Source organism: Clytia hemisphaerica, unplaced genomic scaffold (genome assembly GCF_902728285.1).
Source record: "Clytia hemisphaerica strain Z4C2 unplaced genomic scaffold, Clytia hemisphaerica genome assembly, whole genome shotgun sequence".
NCBI lineage: Eukaryota > Metazoa > Cnidaria > Hydrozoa > Leptothecata > Clytiidae > Clytia > Clytia hemisphaerica.
Genome location: NW_027104525.1, coordinates 668,350 through 694,953, shown reverse-complemented (window position 1 = coordinate 694,953; position 26,604 = coordinate 668,350). Strand labels below are relative to the sequence as shown.

Here is a 26,604-nt window from a genome sequence, read left to right as displayed (position 1 = left end):
AAGGGAAATTTTTTCTTAAATGCTTTTTCATGTGGATTGATCAATAGAAATTCGGAAGCGGTCGCGTTATCATCTACTTTTTATGCATTTTTTTCAACTCTTTATTATTTTGAAAAAGATTTGAAAACTATTTTTTTGAGATGCCTTTTAGCTGATAGTTTCGAGAAAATGTTAGATTTTTAGTACTCCTTAAACTGTCATTAAAAATATATTTGGAAGGATGACAAATGAGGAAGAAAAACTTTTAAACTTGTTATCCTTTTTGCTAAGAACTTCATTATCGTGAGCCAAAATATTCGCCAAGCTTCCTGGACCCATTTTCGCGAATCAGTGTTTTGAAAAGTGTCACGTTGATTTAATTTGACAAACCAGCCCAAAATTTGTTGAAAAAAGGAAAAAAAAGGGCCTTAAACGCAAAAATAGCATGTTACGCTAAAAAATATGATTTCCAAAATTTTCGTAAAAATAAATCTTACTAAAGTATACGTGATCTCAAAGCATAAGAAAATTTTTGTGAATTTGAATTGAAAGAAGTTTATTTGCGTGGATTAAGGAAAGGATACAAAAACATGGAATGGGAATGAAATAAATAAAATAAGCAGGCCAGGAAATTACCGAGGGGTAAATCACTTGAAAATAGGTGTACAATACTTTTTGACTTTATGAATTTTCTTTTACTTTTTTTCAAACTTTTTAAAATTTGAATTTTTGACTTTTTTCGATAGTTTTAAAGTTCAAGGTATTTTGAAGAGCAATAGGAGGAAAGATTATTCAGAGATTCATGTACAAGTGTTATGTTGCATTTGAATACACGCTTTTTTTTATAAGAATGGTGTAAATCCATTTCATCATGGATATTCTTAACGTTTTTGGGAAAATCATCCTAAAATATTCTTACAGCACATTCTTAGGTTAGGATCCTAATTCATAATAGATTCAACATTTAGTACATACGTCTCAAGCATAAAATGGCACTTTTGTAAAAGTAGTGTGCCTAACTTGGGCCTAACTTGGGGATTATTGATAATTTATAATTGAAAATGCTCTTAAAATGTCATTCTTAGCTCTTGTAGCAAAATTCCATGATGGTGATATTCTTAGCACATTCTTAGTTTTTTGGCCATTTTCATCATGGACATTCTTATAAAGTGTATTCTTATTTTAAAAAAGCGTGTATCCAGTTCTGAAGCTTTGGGACTCCTAAGTTGACAAAAAGAGGATGATTATTCTGAGGCATTTTTATTCTAGAATTTTGAGATAGGCGCTTTGACCCCATACAATTGATGCATAGGATAGGTGTGAGTGAACTATTGTATAATAGATTGTTTTAAGTAACGTTAAAGGCATAAAGTGTCTTAGTTTTGCTAGTATACCATTTGCTCTACTTACCTTTAGATGCCAGTAGTTCAAAATAGTAATTCTTGTTCCTACTTCGGAACAATAATAATTCAGTTTTAGTTGCATTTAGAGATATTTTGTTTAGCTTGCAACCATGTTAAGAGGTCAATTAAAGTACATTTCAAATTAGCTGGCAGTAAATTTTCAATTGCGTATTTATTTTGATAGATTTCGAATTAGATAGCGATTATATACGTTTTGGAAAGGCAATCCAGAGTGGAATATTATGCGTATAAAATTTTTTCTAAAATTTTCAAACACGAAGATGAAAAACGAAAAAGAAAAAAATCAGCTTTTTATCTAGCAATGCTATAACCACCATTTTTGAACTTGAGAAACTTCAATCTTTGCCCATGTCAGCTGTGAAATTATTTTTTGCAAAAAAAAAACAATTCAATCGAAAGATATTTGACACGAAAGGAGGCTAGGAAGTTTTGCTTTAAGTATTGGTGCTGGTACTTTACTACCTTAAGTGGATAAATTTTGGCGGGGATTAAATTTGCCAAATTAAATCCTGGCCAAAATTTCCAAATTCGGCAATTCTCCAAATTAAATCCCGCGCCAAATTTAACAAAAAGAGAATTATGTGAAAAATCACAATTTTTCAGTATATTTTTGAGTAATTTTCACCCATTTAAGTGTGACGCCACCATTTACCACATACAATAAAACGTTTGGATAGTAAAGACCGAAGACATTGCTAAAGGTAAAGCTGTTGACGCAGTATACTTTGACTTTGCAAAGGCATTCGACTCAGTTCCCCACCAAAGGCTCTTAATCAAATTAGAAGCCTACGGAATAAGAAATAAGTTGCTTGAATGGATCAGATACTTCCTGAAGGATCGATTTCAGATAGTTAAAGTAAATGGAGTTGAATCCGAAAAACAATTAGTTCTTAGTGGAGTACCCCAAGGTAGTGTCCTAGGGCCTACCCTTTTCGTTCTATACATCAACGATTTACCAGATTCAATTAAATCACAACTCTTTCTATTTGCTGACGACACTAAACTTGTCAATAAAGTAAATCCATTGAAGATGCACTTATAATCCAGGAGGACATCGATCGACTACAGCAATGGTCAGATACGTGGCTTTTAAAATTTCATCCCGACAAATGCATGTACTACGTTAGGTAAGCCGAATATAATTAAACATGTACATCAATACACACTCGGAGGAAATTTACTGAAACATGTACAATTCGAAAAGGATCTCGGAGTTATCTTTGACCAAATCTCTCATTCGACCCAACATATATCAAACCAAGTAAAAAGGCAAACTCAATGGCTGGTCTAATTAGAAGAACCTTCACGTATCTCACTCCTGATTATTCCGTAAACTTTACATACATTTGTCAGGCCCCACCTAGAATATGCCCAAGTCATTTGGTCACCGAAACTGAAAAACACAAAAAACTTATAGAAGGTGTTCAGCGGCGCGCTACAAAACAGTCGAAACATGTGGACGACTATGTTATGAAAGCAGACTACAAAGAATTGGAATCCCAAGTCTAAAATATAGGCGTGCGGTAAGTGATATGGGTTGAGATCTTTAAACATTTAAATCACTATGAAAATCGTGTGTTCCTAAAATTGAACCACGAATAAGACCAATGAGACACATAATTCTGACTGGTAAGAATTTTCGGGAACGATGGTGTCCGTGGACCACAGAGCAACTCCCTTTACTATCGGGGCATTGAACAGTGGAATAGCCTACCTGAAAAAGTAGTTAAATCATCTACAATACAAGAGTTTAAAGAAAACCTCGGTCTAGCTTGGAAAGAGAAAATGTTTGAGTATGATTGAAACTGTCACTATTGTTGCATATCTGTTTGAAGTTAACCTTTGTAATAAACCAAACCAATGTATGAGCGATTTATAGAGGCCCATGTGCTTGCACGGTGGCCTGGAAATCTGTAAAACATTATTATTATTATTATTTGAGATATATTTTGATAATGTTTCGATTATGCACTATTTATAAAAGTTTTCCTTCTATCGAAGATAGATTAGGTACACTTTTTCTACTATAATATTAGAACAAGAACTAAAAAATAAGAAAAAATTTAATATTAAGTCTCGATGGAATATCTTAGTAAACAATTTTGCAAATATCTTAATAAGAGAGATACACCTTTACTTACCGAGAAATTTTTCAAAGTCTTGCAAAACTTTTATTTGCATTTCTGAAAAATTTGTCGCTTTCCAAGGCGTCTCATGGAAAACCAAAGTAATTTAGGTGAGACTTAGCAAATAGAATCCGGTTTGATTCGATAAAACTTAGATATAACGAGAGAAATTTTGAATATATTCAGGCTAGATTTAGGATGTGAGAATCTGAGTGGATCTGAGATTATCAATCCATGAAAATCAAACTAAAATCGTCGAAAATCGTAATTAAATAAAATGTTGAAAATATTTTATAAACATGATATTGAGACCGCTTACGCCCTAGAGGTAGTGATATAGGTTCATCTTACTTGTTAAGAGATATTTCTTTACTCACCGATAAATTTTTCAAATTTGTGCAAAGAAATTGTTTGTTTATCTGCGTGTTTGAAAAATTTTTCCGCTTTCAAAGATGTCTCGTCAAGGATTTCTGGTATAGAGGACTTAAAGATATACGTAGTGAAAAAATATTAGAATTAGAATATTATTATTATTATTATTATTATTGTTATTATTATTATTAGATAAGAAGGGCATGTTTTTTGAAAAGCTTTGAAAGTCATAAGAGCAGTACTATAATTGGCTACCTTATCAAATGGTTTTTCATTGGCGTGACCCGGTCTATCTGCCTGGACAATGGTTCAAACTTCCTACGAATGTGAGACAATGTGTTGCTCCATGTATTGACACAGTATCCTAAATGGGGATATACCAAAGCATTGATCAATAATCGCTTTGTGTTGTCATTCAAAGTTGAGCCTACCCTTTTGATCTTGTTCAACCCCAGGTATGCTCTCTGCTGTAATAAATTTGCATGCTTTTCCCATGTTAAACCTTCATCAAAAATTACCCCAAGGTATTTCACTTCAGACTTTGATTTAATTGGACAGCTTTGGAAGGACAAGGGTGGTTATCCCCTGCACTCACTTGTGCATTTCGGATCTGAGGTGATGGATCCGTTGTGATGAATCCGTCGACATTCAAGAAAATAGTTGATGATTTGTGTCATCTTTTGCTTTTCCAAATGTTTTTTATATTGGAATTGAAAAAAGTTTTTATAATGATTGTTTTTTACTCCTGCAAATCAGTTTCACAATTTGGTTTTTGTAATATTTGAAGCGATTTTTCAGTTCAGTTTTAGCTATGATATTTTTTTCTCTCATCATAGATTTTCCAGATTCTCTCGTATATGTATTGCAATTTTAATGTCTTTTGTTACCCAGGGTTTACTACCTTTCTTGATTTGTTTGCGTGAAAGTTTCTTCAAAGGAGCATGGCTATTTATAAGAGTGTTCATTTGATTTAAAAGTTTTCAAAAGAAATGTCAGGATCAGCAAGTTCAAGCGCTAATAGTTCATCCCGGTCAACCCGTTGAAAATCTGCTGTAAAATTGTTTTTATTGAATCTTTTCAACATTCTATAATTCCTGGGCTCTTGGGCACTATTGATTTTGGAGTTTTGAAGTACTAAGAATTGAGGTAGATGATCTGAAATTCCAACTAAGAGATTCCCACTACTGGGTTTGAATTTTGTAGGGTTAAAGAATATGTTATCAATAAGTGTGCTAGATTGAATTGTCAAGATAGTTACAGCCAATAGCATTGATGACATTATCATTGTTTGATTCAAATTTTTTGATAGTATTGAGAAGAGGGGATGAAAATAGTTAAACCTGAAATTCGCAGCAGTTAAATCGTAGCAGATGCTACATGTTTTTTTTAAGAAACTGGTTTTACCAAGCAGCCTCAATGTTTCTTAAGAAATCGGCCTTTTGAGCCTTAGATGTTTCTTACATATGTTTCTAAACTTTTTGACATAATCAGCCTATTTTTCATTCAAAGAAAAAAAACATTTGTTTTGATTGGAAGGTTCTTAAAAAAAACCGAATTAAAAAATGTTATTTTCTCATTCTCAGCCTCAGCATGTTTCTTAGTTTTTAGGCATTCTGAGCAGGGGGGGGTCGGTACTAAAATTTCAGACATCATGACATTTAGTGACGTGGTGGTATGCAAAAAAGCTCAAAAATAATTTTAGTACCATGTGTACTAAAATACCAAAAAGGTGGTCCCTTAAAGAAATATTTGAAAAATCTTAGTATTTTGTTCTAAAATCAGCCAAAATGGAGCATTTTTTTAACAATTTTGGAAAAAATTTGATTTTTTTTTCAGGAATTTTCGAAAAAATCTTCAGAAATCTTTCAGAATTTTTCCTATTTTTTAAATATTTTTTTAAAAATATTTTTATGTACAGTTTAGCACAGTTTAGTAATAAAATTATATCATTTTGCAGATTGATGCGCTAAATTCGACTAGGTTTGTAACAATGACCCCATTTTGGTAAATTTAAACTCGTAAAAGGGCGTGAAAATGGGTGGTATCTATGTTAAATTACTCAAAATAATTTTAGTACATGTGTACTAAAATAACATTTTCGAAAAATAGGTGGTGGTATGCAAGAAATTCTTGAAAATCCTTTTAGTACTCATATATGTCTGACATTTTAGTACCGACCCCCCCCTGTTCTGAGCCTCGTGTTTCTTAAAAGCGTGTTTCTTAAAAAAAACGTGAAACGAGAAGAGTAAAAAGTTGCAAGAAAGGCATGAACCAACTGTTCGTTTATTAATCACAGTAGGTAGATTGCACTCATTGTGAAAGTGATTTTGACAGAAATCACACTTAAAATGGTGAGAGCTTTCATCATTTACTAACTTGCTACAGATCACACATACTAAAATCCATTATATTTGTATACATATTAGATCAGCCTAACTTAGGCATTATTAAAGTGTGTATGGATTACACTGCGGACAATTTGAGTAGTCTAAGTCTAGTATTAATATTTAGCTTTACTTCAGCAAGCTACGTGGCGGTTAATAATACGAAAAGAAGAGACTTCAATGATGTCACGACTCTGTAGCCTTGAGAACTTGATAAATAAGGTGAAAAATCGTAAGATCTTGCAAATATGCAGACATTTTATCAAAAACACGTTTATTTGGCAAATATTATTTAAAGCCTGCCTGGAGACTACCGTACCATAATACCGCTTGCTTTTATAAGAATAATTTAATAAGAACACGAGACACAGATTTAGCTCAAACCAACACAAATACTAAGGACAATCTGGCGTACAAATTCTGGAATAGCTATTAAAATGAACATGATTTAAAATGGAGGTAGTAGTAACACCTTTTCAGATTCAAATCGCGAGAATATATAAGAATAACAACTGAGGCTTAGCAAAAATTACCTAAATGTAAAAAGTTTGCTTATGATTATTGCTATTATTCTTTGTGTGGATTACAGGGTTTTTGGTGTTATTGTTGTATATTGAAAATATCTTCCTTTGGCAATATCTAGACGTTGTTGATTGTTATGCTAATTAGCTGACATAATTGTCGAATTGTCTATTAAAACTTGGATCCAAACCTCAAAAGTTTTACCAGACAAAGCAACTAGACAAGTATCTATTGTTGTCTGTTTTGTAAGCCATATGATAATTTCCAAGTGTTTTACAAGACTCCTTTCCACTATAAGTCCTTCGAGAGATTGGTGGACATTGAGAAATTCATATTTTGGAAAATTCATTAAAGAATCGACATGAGTTTGCTAAATATCAAAGGAGAGGTAACTAACTTACTTTCTTTTCTTTTCTTGCAATGGGCTTTTCCAGAAATAGTCCGTGCCCCCTGTTTGAGGATATCGGATATCCAGGGGTTGACAATTTTTGTCCAAAAGTAGATATGCAGGGGGTTTAAAACATCTACCAGGAAGCGGATATGCAGGGGGTAAAGTGTCTTTTCAAGTTAAAAAATACAATATCCAGGGGTAAGCATCTTTATAAGAGAGGGTATCCAGGGGGTTGAACATATTTTTAAGAGTTGATATCCAGGGAGTCTTTACTACGAATAAATTAGGATATCCAGGAGGTTCGATACTTCGAAAAATCAATATCCTCAGCAGTGGGGGTAAATTTATTTTTCTTTTCTTTGCAATCTTCTTTGATTTTAGGGAGATAAATTGCGTAATTTTCTAGATTGAATTTACGCGAATCAGTCAAAAATATCCGTCCAAAATAGTAATTTTACATTATTTTACAGTATTTTCATAAGGTTTATTTTCGCGATAAAAAATAAAGAAATTTTCGAAAACGTGAAATTTAATAAGGCTGCAATTAATCGAATCTAAGTATAAAGCGACATAATCTCATGGTTGATTGAAATTCGATTGACGTTTTAGCTTACGTTAATTTGTAATTTCCCGCGAACTTGTAATTTCCCTTCTAGCTTTTGTAATTTCCCTCCTAGATTTTGTAATTTCCCGCGAAAGTGAAATTTCCATCGTTTGGAAATTCATCACCTTTTTCAAATTTCTTACTAACTTCGAAGGCTTAATTAAATGGAATATTATTCAATTAAAACTCGAATCGCGCTTCTATGACTTTTTTCAGACCTCTTTTTAAAGTTTCAGATTGATTTCCAGTGTAAAATTGACGTCTCTCAGAATTGCTAGAATTTCAACCCAAACCATGAGATTAACCAGGAATCCCATGCTTGTTTTCGTGAAATTCTGGATAAATTTCCCTCACTCGTTGCACTCGGGAAATTTCAAAAAATTTCAAAATTGACCTCGGGAAATTTATCCCGAATTTCCCTCATAACCATGAGATTACTAGTACTAATTTGCCGCTAGAGCATACAAAACTAATAAAATGAAATTATTCTGAAATTATTTTCTAGGAGCTCGAAAAAACATTGAGTAATTTATTTGGCAACAACGACCAGCTAATTGCGCTCGTCCAACAGGCTTTTACGCAAAAGGAAAATGCAATACCCAGTGACCAAGTTCCAAATGTCAAGATGCAAGAATCATGGAAAATCGTCAGTAATTTGAAAGAACTGCAAGCAAGGATTACAGAAGCTAAGAAAGATGGTAAGAAATTAAGAGTAGTTGGTGCGAACCATTCAGCTCCGGATGCCATTGGTGACCAATTACAAGAAGGTGATAAGAATGTATTGATGATTGTCCTGAGTGGTGATTATCGTAAAATGACGCTGGTCGATGATAAAGGTAATTCCTATACACTTTTTATTTATCGGAAAAAGTTCATTTTTGACTTATCTTCCGATGTTTTTAAAATTTTCAAGGCTCAAACCTTTTAATATGCCTAATTTATTTACCTAAAGACTAAAGATAACCTTCAACATTTATGAGAACACTTCTGATATTTCAGATTAAAATTCCGAAAATATTTAACCGACTATGCTGCTCACGTCAGATTGTAGATCCAACGGTATATAGAAACCTTTTACTTCTTGTTGAGTTGAACTCTCATTCATCAGAAGAGTGCTTGACCAATCGGAATCGGAAGCATATATATACTATTGTCGAATGAAGCTAATGAGTTTTATTTCAAAACTAATAGTTTCACGCCGTGGGAGACGATCATCAGTTGAAAATAAAATTTAAAAAAACTAAAGTTCGTTTTGAATGTTTACGAAGAACAATGTACTGGCTTCTTTTGACAACAATTGACGTCAGTCTTTCGAATCGTGTTGTTTTAGCGTGAACTTGTTCACGTGGCGGCATTTCGAAATCAGTTCGTTTCTGGAGTTCAACAGCTTGTCGGGCTGGTTGAATGTTGCAATTTCAAACTTTTCATTGAGACAAAGTGAACATTTTACCGAGGCACGGTTGAAGGGCGGACAACGACGGATTGTTTTCCAAGTAATCTTTGGGTGTCGGTTTTTACGTTTCAACCTCCAAATTTCCTTAGAAAGTTCTGTCTCCTTTTCGTACTTCTCATTTGCGAATGAAGACTTGTGGTTTGCGAAGCGTTTCTTAAATTTGGGTTCAGCCAGTCCAATATAAAATCTTTCACCATATTCCGGTTCATCGTCACAGGTCACTGTCGCTTGATACACTGATCGCTCGACCAAGCAGGATCCAAGGAGGATTTTATAAAATCTTTTTCTAGGTTGACTCAAAATTCTACTGCAGACTATTATGTGTGGTTGCTATTTTTTTAGTAGAAAACGATCTTTCGATATAGATATAGCAAAACTGTACAAATAAACAATTCAATTCTCGGCGTTTGACCCATCAAACCTTGCACCCCAACCGGCGTGGTACCTACATAATACAGATCACAAGGCTTTTTTATCTTTTTATTAATTTCATTTTAGGTGACCCTATTGTGACAAGCAAAACAGGGGCGAACAAGACAGAAACAAAAACATCCCAGACAGGAACACAACAAAACGTAGACCCTCACATTTTTGTTAAAGTCGGTGGTGGTTGCTCTCTAGGTATCAACCCTGACGATATTGTTACTGGCAAAGACAAGTCATCAATTTCAACATCTTTTAATTACCAAATCGATTCTTGGGGTTATGCCTTACCGGACCTCGGTGGAATCACGCAGCAGACGGTTGGTGGGTTTATGCTGACTGGCTCGGCAGGGGGCAGTATAACTTATGCATTCAGTGAAGCTATTGAGATGATCGAGTTTGTGGACGGGACCGGAACAGTGCAACATGCAAAACGAGGTACTGATTTGTGGAAAGCTGTGGGTGTATCAATGGGTTTGTTTGGGGTTGTCACCAATATCACTTTCAAAGTATCCAAAAGATTCTTGGTGCAAGGGATTGAGAAAAATGAGAAATTTGCTGATTCTACTATCGGACCACAAGGTAATTCCATTTTATACATTTGGAAAGGTATTAAGTGGATAAATTTTCGCGTGTATTAATTTTCGCGAGACGAGAATTTAAAGATTTCGCGTGGATGGTAAATTTCGCGAATCAAGGGTCTTTAAAATTTTCGCGTGGGTTAAATTTCGCAAAAATGACCTTCTTTATTTAATTTCGCAACTAAATAAATTGTAACTAGAAAAGACATGCGTTTTTTAATCGAACAAAGGCAGACAAAGTCACTCAAAAGCTTTCATAAAACTTCTAAGAAAGTACTTTTAGGAGGTTACTAGAGTTTTTCATTGAAATGAAGAGTTGAACTCGTAATATGCTTTGATTGTAACATGTTTTCTAGAAAGTGATCTCTTTCTTTGATTTCGCGAACTTTTATTTTTGCGATTGTAAAATTCCAAATAATTTCGCGTGGACTAATTTTCGCGAATCAAATGCCTTTAAAAATTTGGCTTGGATTAAATTTCGCGAAAATGGCCAAAATTCGCGAAAACCTCGAAAATTAATCCACGCGAAAATTTATCCACTTAAGGTAGTTCGAGAAAATGTTCCTTTTTCTCTTAGTTCCACGAGAGTATTTTTCGCTAAAGTTATTACTCATTATTTTTTATTCCACCATAATTTTTTTTTACCCCACCATAAATTTTTTTTATTGACTACACGGTAAGGTAGATAGTTGACAAGGGTATCATCTGGGTTTCTTATTTTATTTGATATCTGTTAATGTAGAAGACGACTGTGGTCTTCTCTGAGGTCCTGAGTAGTAGTTGGGGTAGTAGTGGGAGTAGTAGTGGGGGTAGTATGAATAAAAAGGGGGTTCAATTTTATTTTATTTGATATCTGTTAATGTAGAAGACGACTATGGTTTTCTCTGAGGTCCTGAGTAGTAGGGGGGGGGTGTAGTATGAATAAAAGGGGGTCGATTTTTTTTCTAAATATAATAAATGGGGTACCTTTTGCCAGGGGTCTGGAAATTATGCCTCTAAAAATCCCCCAAAATAAAGTAACTAAAACCAAGCTAATTAGAGCAAATTATCTTTTTTTATAGCTGAAGATGTTTTCAAAATTAAATAAGAGTCTAATAAGAATGGGGTGGGGGTCTAAAACTTCTTTTTCGAAAATAAATAACCGAGGGAGACGTTTACTTTGGAGTTTTACAGTAATTTTATGTTTGGTTACAGGTAAACCAGTTAAAGACCCGACCAAGCAAACCTACAGACTGCAGAAAAGCATCGAAGAAAAAGAGTATTACCGTGCCTTATGGTTCCCTCAAGTTGATCGAGTTCAAACCTGGGAATGTAGTCGTGTTCCACACAAGGAGTTCTTCGCAAATATCAACTCCTACGTAAATGAATTAGCTACGAAGCCAGATGAAGCCATGTTAGGATTACGACTGATTGATTTTCTGTTAAATTTGGAGAAGAATACAATTCCATTTAAAGATCTTGAATTGATTCTGGATTGTGTTTTGGACATCATCATTCGGTATATTTTCAAGATTTTTGTACCACTGGGCGATGAAGGAGAATCGCATTATTGTGACTTGTGGTGGAAAGCCTTACCCACAGATGATAAAGTCCCTGTGGACACCACCATGAAAATGGTAAGATTGTACTATTTTTTTATAAGAACAATTTTATAAGAACTCGAGACTAAAATTCAGTCCAAATTTTAAAACTTTTGTCGTTGACACTATCATAGAAATGGTAAGATTCTACAACCCCAGTCCACTAATGGAAAAGTTGATATACACTAAAGTCACAGTCCCAGCTTGGTGTAAAACATGACTTACAGGAAAAGAATTATCACAACAAAATCGAACAGCTAGTAACTGACAGCTAATAAAAGTTTATTCACATTTTGTTAGGTGTTTACAAAAACCCAACACCGTCAATATATTTCCGGCAGTTTCTGCACGGGCATGATGTAGACTTCAATTGATTACTCTTTCCTTAAAAATACTACAGTATACTCATCTGGTATTAATTCCCAAATTTTTGGTCCTAAAAACGATAGTAACTCTTGTCGTGAGCTTACATATTTTACACATCAATAAAGCAAATAGACAGCCTTGGGGATAGCAAATATGTTTGCTGGTAGTTGGTACAAAATAAATAAACACTCAGATTTTCATTAGATAAACATTGCAACAGATCCGAACTCAAGCTCTGGGTTGCTAAGAATTTTGAGTGCTTTAAGGTTAAGATCATAGAACAGAAATAGGTTTTTGACCAACAAAAGAATTCTCAAAAACTTAGACACGCGACACTCTGAACAATGAATTTATTTCTCTTGATCTCAAGCAAGGCGTTCCGCGATCACTTTATCAAGTGTTTTGTTATAGAAAATAACATATTGTTTGAAAACGGGTTCGACGCTGTCTTTACTTGATACGGCGATTAGAAGATATTTTATTATTTGTCGTCCACAGGTCTTCACGGAAGTTTGGATGCCAATAGACCAAAGTGATGAAGTCATGAGAAGATTAACAAAGATGCTTGGTGGTCAAGATGGTTGGAAGAAAGCTTCAAATACACCTATCGAGTTTTATGGTGCAAAGAAATCTGATTTTTGGCTTAGTATGTCCAACCAGGGCAATATGGTGCGTGTTGATCCTTTTTGGTATGCCAACAACATTGATGATGCCCAGCACAAAAACCGAACAGCTTATTTCGCCAATTTCTGGAATGCTTTAATGGACATCAAGGGAATCTGTTTCCACTGGGGGAAATTTCTACCCGAAGTTGGGGAAACATACGGTCGCACCAAATATGACAGTAAGAAGATTATGGAGGCATTCAACAAATCGAATTTGATCAAATGGAACGTGTTGAGGTCAAAACATGATCCACAAAAAGTCTTTCTTACCGAGTACTGGAAAGCACAACTTGGTGATATTATTAAGCTTGACTCTAAAAAGTAGCTTGAACAAAAAATTGAATTGCTTGCGGAGGCGACAGACCTCGGCTAGCCTTGAATAATTATACATAGCATTTCCAAGTACGAAATATTTCATCTTTCATGGGGTAAGAGGAATAGACTATTTTTTTAGTAAAAAAAGTTAAAACTAGAAATTTAATTTTATTCATTATTTTTGACGTTTCGGTGTCTTCTATTTTTTTCTTTATTTTGTTTAATCTGACAGGTTTTTCCAGGTCAAATTTTTTGAAACACATAACTGACTGGGACTGTGATTTAAAAAAAACAAATGGGAGTATATCAAACTCGTTTTTCTTCATTTTTCTTCACTTTTTAGGACGAATTTTGAGAAACAAATTAGCGGAAAAATAAGTGCATTTGAATATCTTTCTTTACACTAAACTAATTCTTAACTAAATGTTTTACTATTTACACGTCTTGGTGCCATTTATTTCAAAAGATTTATAGGGCTTTCAAAGACATTTTAAATTTTATGATATTGTAACAGTATATTGTATACCAAATGCAAATACATATTCTATTGTTGGAAATTTATAACGTTTCAATGATTAGCCTCCACTTTCGCCAAAAAGGAAAATTTTAATGGAAACGCTATGAGCCAATTTCTACAAATCAAATCCGGTTAATATCATCATCTTTCTTACTTCAAAGTATATTTTAATATAACGGGACGCTAGTAAGGTGAGACAATGAGGTGGAATACTGGGTTGAATAGCTAGAGTTGGACAATCGGGTGGCACGCTAGGGAGGGACGATGGGATGGGACAATTAAGCACTTTTATGTTACAATCCTAGACTTCAATCTTCAAACCCCCTTGCCCCGTAGGCAATGTTGACAGGACAGTAGAAAATCGTTGGAGTATAGAAGGAAGCTATTAACCAGTGCGGATCTATTTCGGACAGTATTTTGTATACCAGAAAAACATGGTGCTTACGTTTTGATACATTTGACTTATTGTGAAGATTTGAAATGAGGATGAGTGTATTGCCAACATTAGATTCAAGAAAAGGGTTTAATTTTTACCAACAACGGGAAATCTCATTGACTTTTGTAGTTGTATATTCTAATTTCATTTCAAAAGTATACTATACTAATTTCATCTAAATGCATAATTATTTACACTAAATTTCACGTACCTTAACTTGTATAAATCACAAAATTACAACTCTGTATTGTATACGCAAATACATTATAATATATCGTAGAACAAAATTAAAACTACTTGATGATTACAGTAAGATATTCAATAGCAATGCCAAGTCTCAAACTTTTAACAATATTCAACAAATTCGAATCCATTGGGCTCTTCCAGTAAAATTTTGTATATGGGGGTGGAGGATATATTAGATATTTTGCCCAGGGGTAGTTTAAAATCTGCAAAATTTGCCTTGGTTTTGGGGCAAATTTGCTCTATTTCGGGGTAATTGTGAATGCCCGGAGGGCTCAACTGATGGTTGTCCGGGAGGTAAGCTCTGTTGTCCGGGGGGGGGTCAAAACTCACTACAGTCCGGGGAATAAATTTCCAAAAAACGTTATATCCTCCACCACCCCCATATTCAAATTTTTATGTCAAATGTTTATTCTACCATGCCTCAAACGTATGTCACAACCATACCTTCCAACTTGAGCAGATGTTCGTAATCACTGTACCCTTACCCATTTTATTTTGCTGTAATCGTGAGTGACAATTTAATATTCAAATTATCATTAATCAGCTAATGAGAGAGAAGAGTGTCTAACGTTTTGGGTACGTAATTTTGTTGCGTTTGCGGCGAAGCTTCGATCTATTATTCTTCGGTTTTGCAATTTTATCTGTGAAAAAAAAATTGGAAAAATAAATCATGGTGAAAAGAAGCAACCTTTGCAGTGCTTATCAAAAACCTAAGAAAATTTTCCCTTAAATAATATACCATTGTCATTCGGGTGGCATAGCCTGGGGGGGCTAAAAGGTCTCGAGGCAACTGGTACCTACAAGTAGTCTTTGGCTAGGGGCCATTGATTTTCTTTTTGTTGGCTTTTTAATAATTAGGTATTTTTAAAAGTGTTGTTTTTACCATAAGAAAATGTTTTCTAAAGGTAAACCTATACAATTTCTCAAGTTTCACTTTTTCTCGGGTTTTCAACATTTTCAACTTTAGGGCCCATCTAGAATATTTTTCCAGTAGGGCCATCTAAATACCAGGGGCCACCTGAATTCTTAAGGACCGCCTAGAACCCACTGATAAGGGGGGGGGGGCGTACGGGGTTTGCGATTTCCGAAATACCGGACAATTTTGCCAAAATTTCCGAAATTCCGTAAAAAAATACTTGCAATTCCGATACCGATTTTTTGGGTTTTTTCCCCCGTTTTGACTAATTTTTGATTTTTCATGTATGAATTCCGAAAAAAGGGGATAAAAACTTTATAATACCGAAATTTCGAAGCAAAAATTCACGGGTTTCCGATACCGAAACAATTTCAGAATTCCGAAATACCGAAAGAATTTTGCCTGATTTCCGAAATTCCGGGTCGATTTCCGCAATTCCGTAAAACCGTACGCCCCCCACTGATAAGCCATGCGAGGTCATTAACTTGAGTTGATTACGTGAAATCTTTAGTACCATTATAACAATATTTACTTACCACGAAGATGTGAAGTTTGGTCTAGACTTTGTTGTTGCATTGTGCTAAGCCCTTCTAAATCCACATCTAAGATATCATTATCATTTAATCTACTGATCTCCAATGATTTGTCTTCTTTAGACAGTGGTAACTGATCCGTACTAACGTCTGTAGGGAGATGGGAGTCACCAACCGGCTGGATAACAGGCTTCTCATTCCCTATACCAACGATGCTTCCGGGAATGGTATCACTAACCGGTTGTCCGATACTATCTCCGCCAAGGTAAACGTTACCTTGCTGGTGATGGGACTGCACAGGTTGCGGTGCAGCTGAAGCAGGCTGCTGTGTGGAGGTATCCAGGCTTCCTGAAGGAGATTGTTGTGAAGTGGTAGCAAGGTTACCCACACGTTCAGTTTGCGAAGGCCCTGTATGATCAGGTCGTATATTCAACGCATTTCCAAGAACACTTACTGATTCGATAAGTGGTTCTTTCTGTGTTAAAGGTCCGATCAAACTACCATGTCCATGATCGGGTAACCCTACTCCGTAGTGAGAGCCCCCACCTGGTTGATGAGCCTGTATTAAACCAGCTTCTGCAGCCTTATTCCATGGATGATAGGAGGCACCATGCCAGGAAACTGACTGTGCTACTTCAGGGATGGAGATAGAGTTTGATAAAGGAATCTTCTGGGGGAGCTCTTGCATTTGACCAGCTGTTGATGAGGAACCTTTTTCTCCAATGTTTTGCCCCGCTTGACCATGTTGGTGTCCAGCTAGCGATTCCTCGGTTGGGTGGAATGGGTCCTCTTCGCCTGGTTCTGGTTGTGGACTACTGACTGGTGGCGAATCCAGGTCTTTATTTGCTTCAGCAATCTCTGCTGCTGCTTCTTTTTGGAGTTCGGGTGTCAATTTAGTGTGTGTTTTGATGCCTTCTGCTTCATCTTTCATCCTCAATTCTTCTGCTAATAAAGCAGGGTTTACATTGTGTCCATGATAATCGCCTTGCTCTATTTGAGCATCTTTCTCTTCTTTCAATTGCTCTAGACCTGCCTCAAGAGCAGGGTTGAACCCCTTATTATCATGATGATGATGGCCTAGGGCATCGGTGGCAGGAGGTGCAGGAGCTAACCCAGCGTCTTGTTTTTCTTTCTGTGCTAAAGCAATAACGGCAGGGTTGAAAGCATGCGGTCTAGGTGGAGGAACTGGATCTGGCATCTTTTCCAAATCCTCTACTTGATCACCCAGTGAGCTGACCGGAGAGGTAGTGTCTATAGGTTCTGCATCTGGTGGTGGTCCTTCAGGGAGTGGATTGATGTGCTCGGTGATGGGTGGTAGGGGTACCCCTCCAGCTGCCTGCATTTTTACTTGTTCCTCCTTTTCTTTGATGGCAATCAAGGCTGGGTTGAAATATTCTCCATGTCCGCCATTTGGTTCTGGCTCTTGTACCCCTCCATCAGTTGGATGGTCCTGTTTCCCAGTTTCCACTGGATGCTCCTCCTTTCCAGCTTCCCCTGGGTGTTCCTCTTTCTCAGTTTCCCCAGGGTGTTCCTCTTTACCGGATTCCCTCAACTTTTCAATAGCTGTTTCTAGTTCAGGTGATGTTTGATATTCTTCAGATTTTTCTTCTTTTTCGTTATTCTTTCCATCTTCTTTGGGTGAATCGTCAGAACTTTGTTTTTCTTTTTCATTTTTATTGACATCAGGCGTCTCATCAGCTCCGTGTTGTTTTTGCGAATCTTCCTTTTCCAGATCTGCAAATCCCTTATTTTTTTCATTCTTCAGATTTTTCGCCTTTTCTTTTTTTCCCTTACTCTCTTTCTCCTCCATTACTGAGGCAAGTCCTTTGGCAACTTGGCTAACTTCTTTCTCCGAGAGAGCCGACGGTAATCCACTCAAAGTGAAACCTCCAGTTTTACTTCTTACAATTTTGATTTTACTTCTTTGTTTTTTATCCATGCGTCCCAAAATAGTCAAGGCGTCATCAGCGATTTTTCCGTCCGCGCGACCGAACGGTAATTCTAAGTGTGTAATTTTGACTTTTGCTACAGCTTTTTCATTCACTTGATCGGGCAACTTTCGAGTGACGTAATATTCTACTTTCTGTCGTAATTGCGGCTGTCGATCTTCATGCAAGGGCTCTACACTGTATTGACGTTCTTGAGCCTGGCTACCACCGAAGCTTTCAACACCATTATTGTACGAATTTAGATTTTGTTCCTCTTGAAATGAAGACGTATCCTTTTGTTCGAAATTCTTTTCGCCTTGTCCTTCATTTTCGTTGAAATTGAAAAGTTTGTTTTGAACTCCGTTATTCAGGTTTTTGTGTTCTACAGGCTGGATGTTCAAGTCTTCATCATCTCCTAAGTAAATTAAAAAAATAATTATACTTAGGTTGAGTCTGCCAACTCAATTACCCAAAGGTTGAGCCCTATTAAGCGTAAAGTTTGAACTCTTAGATGGATCATCACTTCGCAACCCTTATACAATACGGCTACGGGGATTTCCCAATTGGATGGAGCACAAATTTTAAAGACATGTGGGGGGAAGGCCAGATAGGGGATTTTAGCTCATATTAGAGGGGGGGGGCAAAAAGCTGGAGGACGCCATGTTGATTTCGAAAAATATGATACGGGAAAACAAAAAAGTGCAAGGTTTAGTCCGTAATTCTAAAAGCCGCGCAAAGCTTAAGGCTGCAAATTTATTTGCCAATTCTAAAGGTTCTAGCACTTTTCTACTTGAGAAAGGTGCAGTTAAGGGTATAGACCGATTCAGTGTGACGTCATTTTCACTCACAATCAGCCATTTTACTTAGAAATGGTAGAAAGAATATGTACAGGATGATTTAAAAACACCTTAAAAACAGCCCAAAGTCTTAAGATATTTCCCGTTTGGACCTGCACATAGTTTTATGTTTGTTTTTGTTTCGTTTGTTTTGATTCGAAATTTATGTCAGTTAAGAATACATACAGCCTGCTTGGGGTTTGCTTGAAGATAGTCCCTAACTTTATTTTGCTGAATCAGTCTATTTATTAAATTACTTACCCATAAGTGCTTCGATATCGCCTACGACTCTTTCACTTGAAGTTAATGTTGACTTTGTTGCAGTATTTCCGCTGGTTGAAGTTGCGGGGTGCTCGTATTCATAATTACAGGGCACGTTCAAGCGGGTCGATAACAGATCTATGAGAGATAAAATTTGTCAAGTTGAGTTTTCAAAGATGTTTTCTGATATTTTGATGAATTGCCATCAAAATAATTCAAATCAGTAAGAGCAAAATAGTTACAATAAAAAGTTTATTAAAATCGGATTAGAGTTGGTTAATTGCAATTTTTCGATGAGGGAAGGTCCATAATGAACAAACTAAAACAAAGTTGATTGCATGATTCAAACGCGCTACGTGAAAATTTGAAAACAGCAATACTCAAAGTTTCAGCTTCTTTCCTGTAGCAAAAATGTCCATTTTCGAATTGAATGAATTGTTTTATGCCTTGAGATCACCCACTTAAAATCACATCTTTCCAACACGGTATTACTTTTGACTACATATTTTTTTATAAGCATTACGCTTGTAAAGTATATGAAGGCTCGTTGCAGATGTCCTAAGCATAAAGCATATTATACGCTAGCCTGAAATATTTTTCAATTTATCTTTTTTTTCTATTCTAACACACAATGCAGTATAATACAAGCCATGCTTCAAAAAGGTTATTGCTTATATAAAAGAAAACATGTACATCTGTTTATATGCTAATAATGATAGATGAAGCAGTGATGTCATTCTTCACTACTGACAGTTACATGTCTTTATTCAAACAATCTTCAGTTTAAGGGTTTTAATATAAACATTATTTTTATATACGAACAAACTATATAAAAACATAAGGCTTCCATGGCCAAAATACTAAGAACAATTTAAGAACATTTTAAGGCTTTGAGGACCCTGAAAGACCCGATTTATTAAGAAAATAGACGAGAATACCCTCAAAATGGTGAAAATAAGAACATTTTAAGAACATTTTTAACCTTGAAACTCAAAAAGTTAAGAACATCCGAAGGCATCCAAAATTTTGGATGTTCTTATTAAAAAACGTAAATGCTAACAAAGTTTATTCTTATCTAGTTTGCTTTTTAACTGGATTGTCTACGTATTAGTTTGGATGTGTATGGTAAATTTCGCCGAAATTCTGTAGTACGGGAATTTCTGGGCTGTTTTTCCAGATTTTGTCTCATAAAACGCGATTTCGAATTGCTGACATAATTTGCAAAAATAAATTTTTAAGGAGAATTTTCCATAGTCACCGTACTTTAATCAGTTCAAAGTCTCTTAACTACGATCACGTGGTCAAAATATGACACCCAAACTTGCATCAGTCCAAAGTTGCTATGTCAGTAATCTTCATAAACATTACACCTTCATTGAACGACTGAATCATGGTACCGTTTTTGAATTTTAAACTGTTGAAATCGATTCCTATACACGCTTTATACCACCATCCAAAATTACCAAAACTTTGACTACAAGAACCGGATTTAGTATCGAAGTCTTGGTCGCGCACTGAGTACTTCATCCCATCATGGTACTTCCATAATTCACCAAGCCATGCATCCCCCTCCAAATAATTCCCAGTATGCAACCGAAATTTATTCGTTTCGTTTTCAACATAAAACCCTTTGAAAATCACATACAAGAATCGATCGTCGTTTAAGCGAACCTCCAATCGAACCAGAGTGTTTGATTTCCCGTTTGTTTGAGTGAAGAGTTTGGTCAATCCAAGCCATTTCCCGCCATCGTCCTGCTTTATGCCAATACATATATTTATTGAAGGCTCCATCTCCACTTGACGATAAACGATGTTGAATGTTAATCCACTGATCCGCAGTATCTGAGGTATCACAATACTCATGTCTCGACTCTCCATTGCTATGTTTGATGAGATAAACACCACTTTTAAAATCTTTGTCTTTGGCAATTTCACAACTCTCTAATGGAGATGCTTGACCATCAGGTTCAACGTTGTCTTCAATGTTTCCAACAATTAATGGTTCAGAAAAGGAAACATAGATCTTTGAGTTCTCTTTTTCAACAAAATGTTCGTCTCCAAAATCAGTCGAGTCGTAAATTTGACAGGAGTACTTGTTGTTGATGCTCAATGTTTCGACCACAACTGTACATTTTGTAAAAGATCGTAAGCAATATGTGAAGCACTTTAATTGGCTACTCGTAACCATTCTTAATTTTGGCGTAACTGAAGGTACAATGGCGTAATTCTCTTTCTCTAATTGAAAAATACCACGTGACTTGTCTCCCACCGCAAGTGAGAAAAATAGTGACAGTAAGAAGGTGTGTCCCCAAACATCCATTTTTCAAAAAAGCAACTTATCCGCTGCAACAACAACTCTTCAAGGTTTTTTAAAGTTTTTCACAAATATCCCTTTTTTTCATATATGAATATTTGAAAGGGACATGTTTTATATCAGGTCATTTGTTATATTGCGCTCAATTGAATGCTGTGATTAAAAAATTTGTTTCCTTTTCTTTTCTCTGTAAGATTTTTCCACAACCGCGTCCTTTCAATATAAAAAAAGCTTGCAGTTTAAGCAAACAATATCGACTTGTTTGAAAACAAATCCTTAAACGTCCGCAATTTTCAAAAATAAGTTTTCATCAAGAAATTGTCATTTCGGATAACTTCTTCGTTCGTTTTGTATAGGATACTACGCGACGGGGTATCTTTAAATTTCAATAACAATTCCCACAATAGAAGGGCTCCAAGAAATTATTATTGTATGTGAAATCAGTTATTAACAGCGAGACAAATTCTTCGTTTTTCAATTTTGATGACTTTCTAATAATTATGCTTTTTTCAGTCAAATGAAAATAGTAGATATATTCTTTTCAATAAGGTGTTGGAAATAGATTCGCATTATTCTGAAAATTAAGACATGAATTATTAAGGCCAGTTTTTTCACAGCAATTCTTTTGATATAGTCGAAAAATATTTTCAAAAAAAATTATATTTTTCAATTAATATCATATTTCTTTGCACCTCCAGAGTAAAAGAATTTAAAGGATCTCGGTACCTTTCCTTATAAAAATAACAAGAGCTATTCTTTTAATTCAGCAGGTTATAGTGTTATACATGCTTCTTGAATAATAACAAGGAAGCGATAAAAATACACGCTTTTTTGTAAGAATGGTGTAAATCCATTTCATCATGGATATTCTTAACTTTTTAGGGAAAATCATCCTAAAATATTCTTACAGCATTCTTAGGTCCTTATCAGATCCTTATTCAGACTAGATTAAAACATTTAGTAAATACGTCTCGAGCATAAATGGCATTTTTGTGAAAGGAGCGAACCTTACTTGGGGGGTAATTGACAATGTATAATCAAAAATAATCTAAAAATGCCATTCTTAGCTTGAGTAGCAAATTCCATGATGGTGATTTTCTTAGCATTATTCTTAATTTTTTGGCCATTTTCATCATGGACATTCTTATAAAGTGTATTCTTATAAAAAAAGCGTGTAAGTTTAAGTCAGCTTTTTCGGCCTATTTCTCTTGATTTCACAGTTTTCCCCTTATTCAAAGATTATTATATCCGACGAAAAAACTTTTACAAATTTTACAAATTATCAAGGCCAGTTTTTTTTCACAGCGATTCCATTGTTATAGTCGACAAACATTTTCAAATGAAATTCTCAAAAAGATACGCAAATATTTATAGATTTTTTTCTTTCGAAATTATACTGATATATACGCAGTATAATAGTCTAATATTGAGATTTAGAAAATGAAATACAATAATTTGGATACTGCAATCATTGAATAAAATATTCCCGCCAAGTGGCTCAAAAATTTGGACCTCTACAGGCTAGTTGACACATAATAAACCAGCTGAACTGGAAAGTTAGCCCTAAAGGCTTAAATTGATAATTTCCGAATATACATATGGCTGCACGGTGACCTATTCACTTATATTTGACACGACTTTCGAGATCAATTTTTTATTGTAACAACACAATATGGCACTGTATCTCGAGGGGTATATACAAACCAGTATCAAACACCTTAAGGTTTTATAACCGAAGGCTTCCAGCGCGTACTGGCTACTCGTGATATTTTGCCAGAGATGGATTATAAGAAAGGATACTTGTGAGGGAGCATCGACTAGTGAAAGGACTTGAAAGGGCACGTCTTTTAAGCTGATGAAAGTGCAACGTAAAGGTCGTAATGAGAAAAAGTGTACTGCAATGTTGTAAAAGGTTTTTCGAGCTAAAATTTTGATAAAATCTTTCCATTTTTGCCTTAAAATAAACAAAAGTCTTCGAGAAACTTGATTAAATCTACCCTTCTTTAAACCAAGATACTTGTCTTTACAAAAATTCATAATCTCACCTTTATGTGGTCGGAATCGTATATATTTCTTTGGTATGGGCCATTCATTCCGTCCACTTGGTAACGTCACTCCAACACTTAAGTGATCAACACCCGTCCCGGCTTTATGTAGTGCTTCCATATAATATTCTTGTCCGATTGTCAATTGCATTGGAATACTGACTTGCTGTTCAGGATATCTAGAAAACATTATTGTAAAACATTTGAGAATAGACCTTATCGGAGTTTGTGATTTTTCTAAAAAAGCGATTCATCGTGGGATCGTTTCGAGTGTATTACGAAAGAATTCCCTCGAGGAATTCCTAAGAGATTTCTATTGTGATACACTCGAAACAATCCCACAATGCATCGCTTTTTAAAAAAAAATTAAAAACTCCGATATGGTCTATTCCGACAAAAATTTCTTTGAGATTTAAAGTTTCCGTGAAAAATTCCAGAAATTTCCACTCCTCTGTCAACCGTGGAACCTTCCCCAATTCAAATACTTAACAGTCAAAGTTTTAGCAAAAAGTGAAGGTACAAAAAGGCCTACTCGTTAGTTCCCTTAAGGTAATAAGCCAGGTTGAGAAAACCTACACAAGTTAGATGTTCATTTTCAAGATTTGTGGTACAGTGGATAACATTAGATCGTTATTATACAGACTCTCCCTAATTCCAACTGGAACGGGGAATCTTATTTGTTCGAATTACAGAGAGATTTAGTTGAGCGAGGGTTAACTGTACTTACAAGTCAAATTTTCGTTTTGGTGTACTTTTATCCAGTTTCAAAATTTGTTATTTGTTCGAATTACAGAGAGATTCGAACTAAATATGGAGTATTTTATGAGGTTTTCTCCTTAACGGGGACTGGAAACAAGCTCGGATGATAGAATTTCGAATGAGCAAGATTTTACTCTACTTACAAGTCAAATTTTCGTTTCGGTGTACTTTTATCCAGTTTCAAAATTTGTTTTTTATGTTCAGGACGTTCGGTAGACGACATCCATAATTCACAACGTTTATCGCAAGCCATCAGGAATCTGAATTCACCAGTCATCGGAGCTACAAAGTATCCACGAAGACGTTGTCCGAAATTATATCGATTGACCGAAGGCATCTCAAATGTATTCAATAAGTCAACCTGTGTCACAAAATGAGAGGTATTTTGATATTATTTGATATATTTCAGATTACCTTTTGACTAATAAGCCTCAAAATGTTTGGGATCTAGTACGTCAAAGACTTCAGAAGTTCGAGGTTTAGAGTGAATCCTATTTCGATGGGAACATAAAAATCACACAACTATTTCTGTTCGATAAAGTTCGTTTAAAAATTTAGAATTTGAATTTAACCCGACCAAAACATACCTTTGCTGGCATCGTTGGAAATCCTTTGGCTAAATTTAAATCTTTGACATTTTCACCTTTGACATTCTTCCACAATTCTCTCACAATACCATGTTGACCTATTGCAAGTAAAGTAAGTAAGTATAGCCGTATAGTGGCTGTCGGAGGAGCTGGGAGTGAGTGAGTCTTTCCCCTTTTATATTGGCACTAGACCTGGGAGGATAAAATGCTGAGGTGGAGCGCCACACCCTGTGCTCAGCTCCTAGTAACTTACCGCCTAGATCTGATTACCCAATCAAACCCAATCGAATCCACAAAATCTACCCGGTCTACCTGACCAATCGTTATGAACATAAAATAATTATGTGTGATGATTTTCACTGCAGGGTGCAAGTTTTCTAAACAAAATCATTAGATCACTATCGAATGTTTCCCAAAAACATTTGAATAATCTAAGCAAAGAACTCTCATAAAATTGTTAACGCCCTAACAATGACATTGAAATTATCACCACAAAATCACGGAATGATTGTTTGCTCTCTATGGTGGATGAAAACAAAGTCAATTTCCCAGTGGGGCTGAAACTTTAGGCTATTTTTCCAAACGGGGACGGAATTTTTTAAGCAAAATTTTACTTTGGGTAACCGGGGGTGTATCAGTAAAATCATAAATTGGTGGAAGTAGCTCTGGGAGCAAAATTTGTAGCTCGATCTTTATGGTGTAAATCTTACTTGGTTTAAATTGTCGTAAGAAGTCTTTTTTGATTGGATATTGTGTTCTGAGACTGGGCGGTACAACGCCAACACGAAACTCGTCCATTTGTTCGCCCTTGCTTGCATGAACTGCTTCGATGTAGTAATACAAACCAGCCTCTAAATCGACAGGCTTAGACATTTCGAACCTAAAATAGTGAATATATAGATTCATTTATTTTGTATTGACTGAGTGAATAAAACGAACTAAGTAAATTAAATACTCAAAGCTTCATGCCATACATTATGGCAAGCTTCAGTGAAATAATAATATTTCTCTAAAATCCTACATTTTAATGAATTTTAATTTTTCTGACGTCAATTTTAAATCAAATTTTGTCAACTAGATAAAATGAAATGCAACCTTTACATGTTTTCTTTCGGAAGGTCTCAATCAGTAGCTTAGTGGGTCGATCAAAATTGTGGGGAATACTGGGTGGGGGGGGGGCAATTCTAGAAAGTTGGGAACTTGGCGCCCATTTTAAAGTAAAATGTTTTTTTTTATAAATTACGCGAGTGAACTTACTCGTTCTCAGGCCTCAATTCTCTTGTTTGTCCTGTCTGCGTCATCATTTTTTGAGGATGCCTAGCCGAAGACTTCGTTACTGTCATATTACGTTTCTTAGCAACTGTAGGCATGACAACATGTTGTTTATGCATTCGTTTGGATGTGACGGTTATCTTGTGCTTTCTCAACGGCTTATTCTCAGCTGTTGTTGAATTTCTGTTAATTCTCGAATGGTTGATTTTTGACCTAAGATTTTAAAAGAAAGAAATCAGGCGGATTGAAGACAGAATTTGCTAGTATGTTTCACGGAGAAAGATTTCAAGTTTACATGTACTGGATTGTAAGTTCTGACAATTTGTCTAAATTATGAATGTACGCTTTTGTCGTTTGTGGAAATGTTCAGCGTTCATCTTTTTTTTTTCAGGATTCTCAAGATGACACAAAACACTGCTTGTATGTAGTTCAGTTCAGTAGCAAGGCATCATAATAGCTAGAAAAATCTTTTGCTTCCAAAAAGACCCTTTCACCGCAATAGTGGGCTTTTCTAAACCATCTGATTGAATTACCTTTTGCTTTTGTTTTTGATTTTTTTGTTATTGTGCTCAAACAGAATGGTACGTTTGTTACACGAGTCATCTTTCCCTATATACATTCTACATCCACTGCTGCAAGATGAGAAGAATTGATGTTTTCCGGTCTCCGTTGCTAGGTAATACCCACGTGTTCTATGTCCATGGTTACCTATGAAATAAGAAATTTTGATTTGAGTATGATTTAGAAATGGTAGTAGTAAGTCTGCAAC

At 35.4% G+C, this 26,604-nt stretch overlaps 2 protein-coding genes across 2 annotated transcripts in view; one reads left to right on the top strand and one right to left on the bottom strand.

Annotated features, from left to right (window-relative positions):
- The first annotated feature begins 6,529 nt into the window (after nt 1-6,529).
- LOC136821999 (L-gulonolactone oxidase-like) lies at nt 6,530-13,734 on the top strand. The gene is made up of 5 exons (XM_067078216.1): nt 6,530-7,195; nt 8,308-8,638; nt 9,754-10,260; nt 11,454-11,875; nt 12,704-13,734. The coding sequence occupies exons 1-5, from the start codon at nt 7,169-7,171 to the stop codon at nt 13,193-13,195; spliced, it is 1,779 nt and encodes a 592-aa protein (XP_066934317.1). The 5' UTR covers nt 6,530-7,168; the 3' UTR covers nt 13,196-13,734.
- A 520-nt stretch (nt 13,735-14,254) lies between these two features.
- The window catches only part of LOC136822032 (uncharacterized), a 13,918-nt gene continuing 1,568 nt past the window's right edge, over nt 14,255-26,604 (bottom strand). The window contains exons 3-11 of the mRNA XM_067078252.1: nt 26,369-26,543; nt 25,821-26,048; nt 25,274-25,443; nt 24,564-24,661; nt 24,120-24,337; nt 23,218-23,396; nt 18,859-18,996; nt 15,837-18,176; nt 14,255-15,025 (exon numbers count right to left, since the gene is read on the bottom strand). Coding sequence (XP_066934353.1) covers nt 14,949-15,025; nt 15,837-18,176; nt 18,859-18,996; nt 23,218-23,396; nt 24,120-24,337; nt 24,564-24,661; nt 25,274-25,443; nt 25,821-26,048; nt 26,369-26,543 — 3,623 coding nt within the window. The 3' untranslated portion in view covers nt 14,255-14,948. The remainder of the gene's footprint in view (nt 15,026-15,836; nt 18,177-18,858; nt 18,997-23,217; nt 23,397-24,119; nt 24,338-24,563; nt 24,662-25,273; nt 25,444-25,820; nt 26,049-26,368; nt 26,544-26,604) is intronic.

Excerpts from the sequence above, each read along its gene's own strand:
- LOC136821999 (XM_067078216.1), top strand. The coding sequence starts at position 7,169 with ATGAGTTTGCTAAATATCAAAGGAGAG. Across the intron at positions 8,639-9,753 it reads GACGCTGGTCGATGATAAAG|GTGACCCTATTGTGACAAGC; the intron begins GTAATTCCTATA and ends ATTTCATTTTAG. Across the intron at positions 10,261-11,453 it reads TTCTACTATCGGACCACAAG|GTAAACCAGTTAAAGACCCG; the intron begins GTAATTCCATTT and ends GTTTGGTTACAG.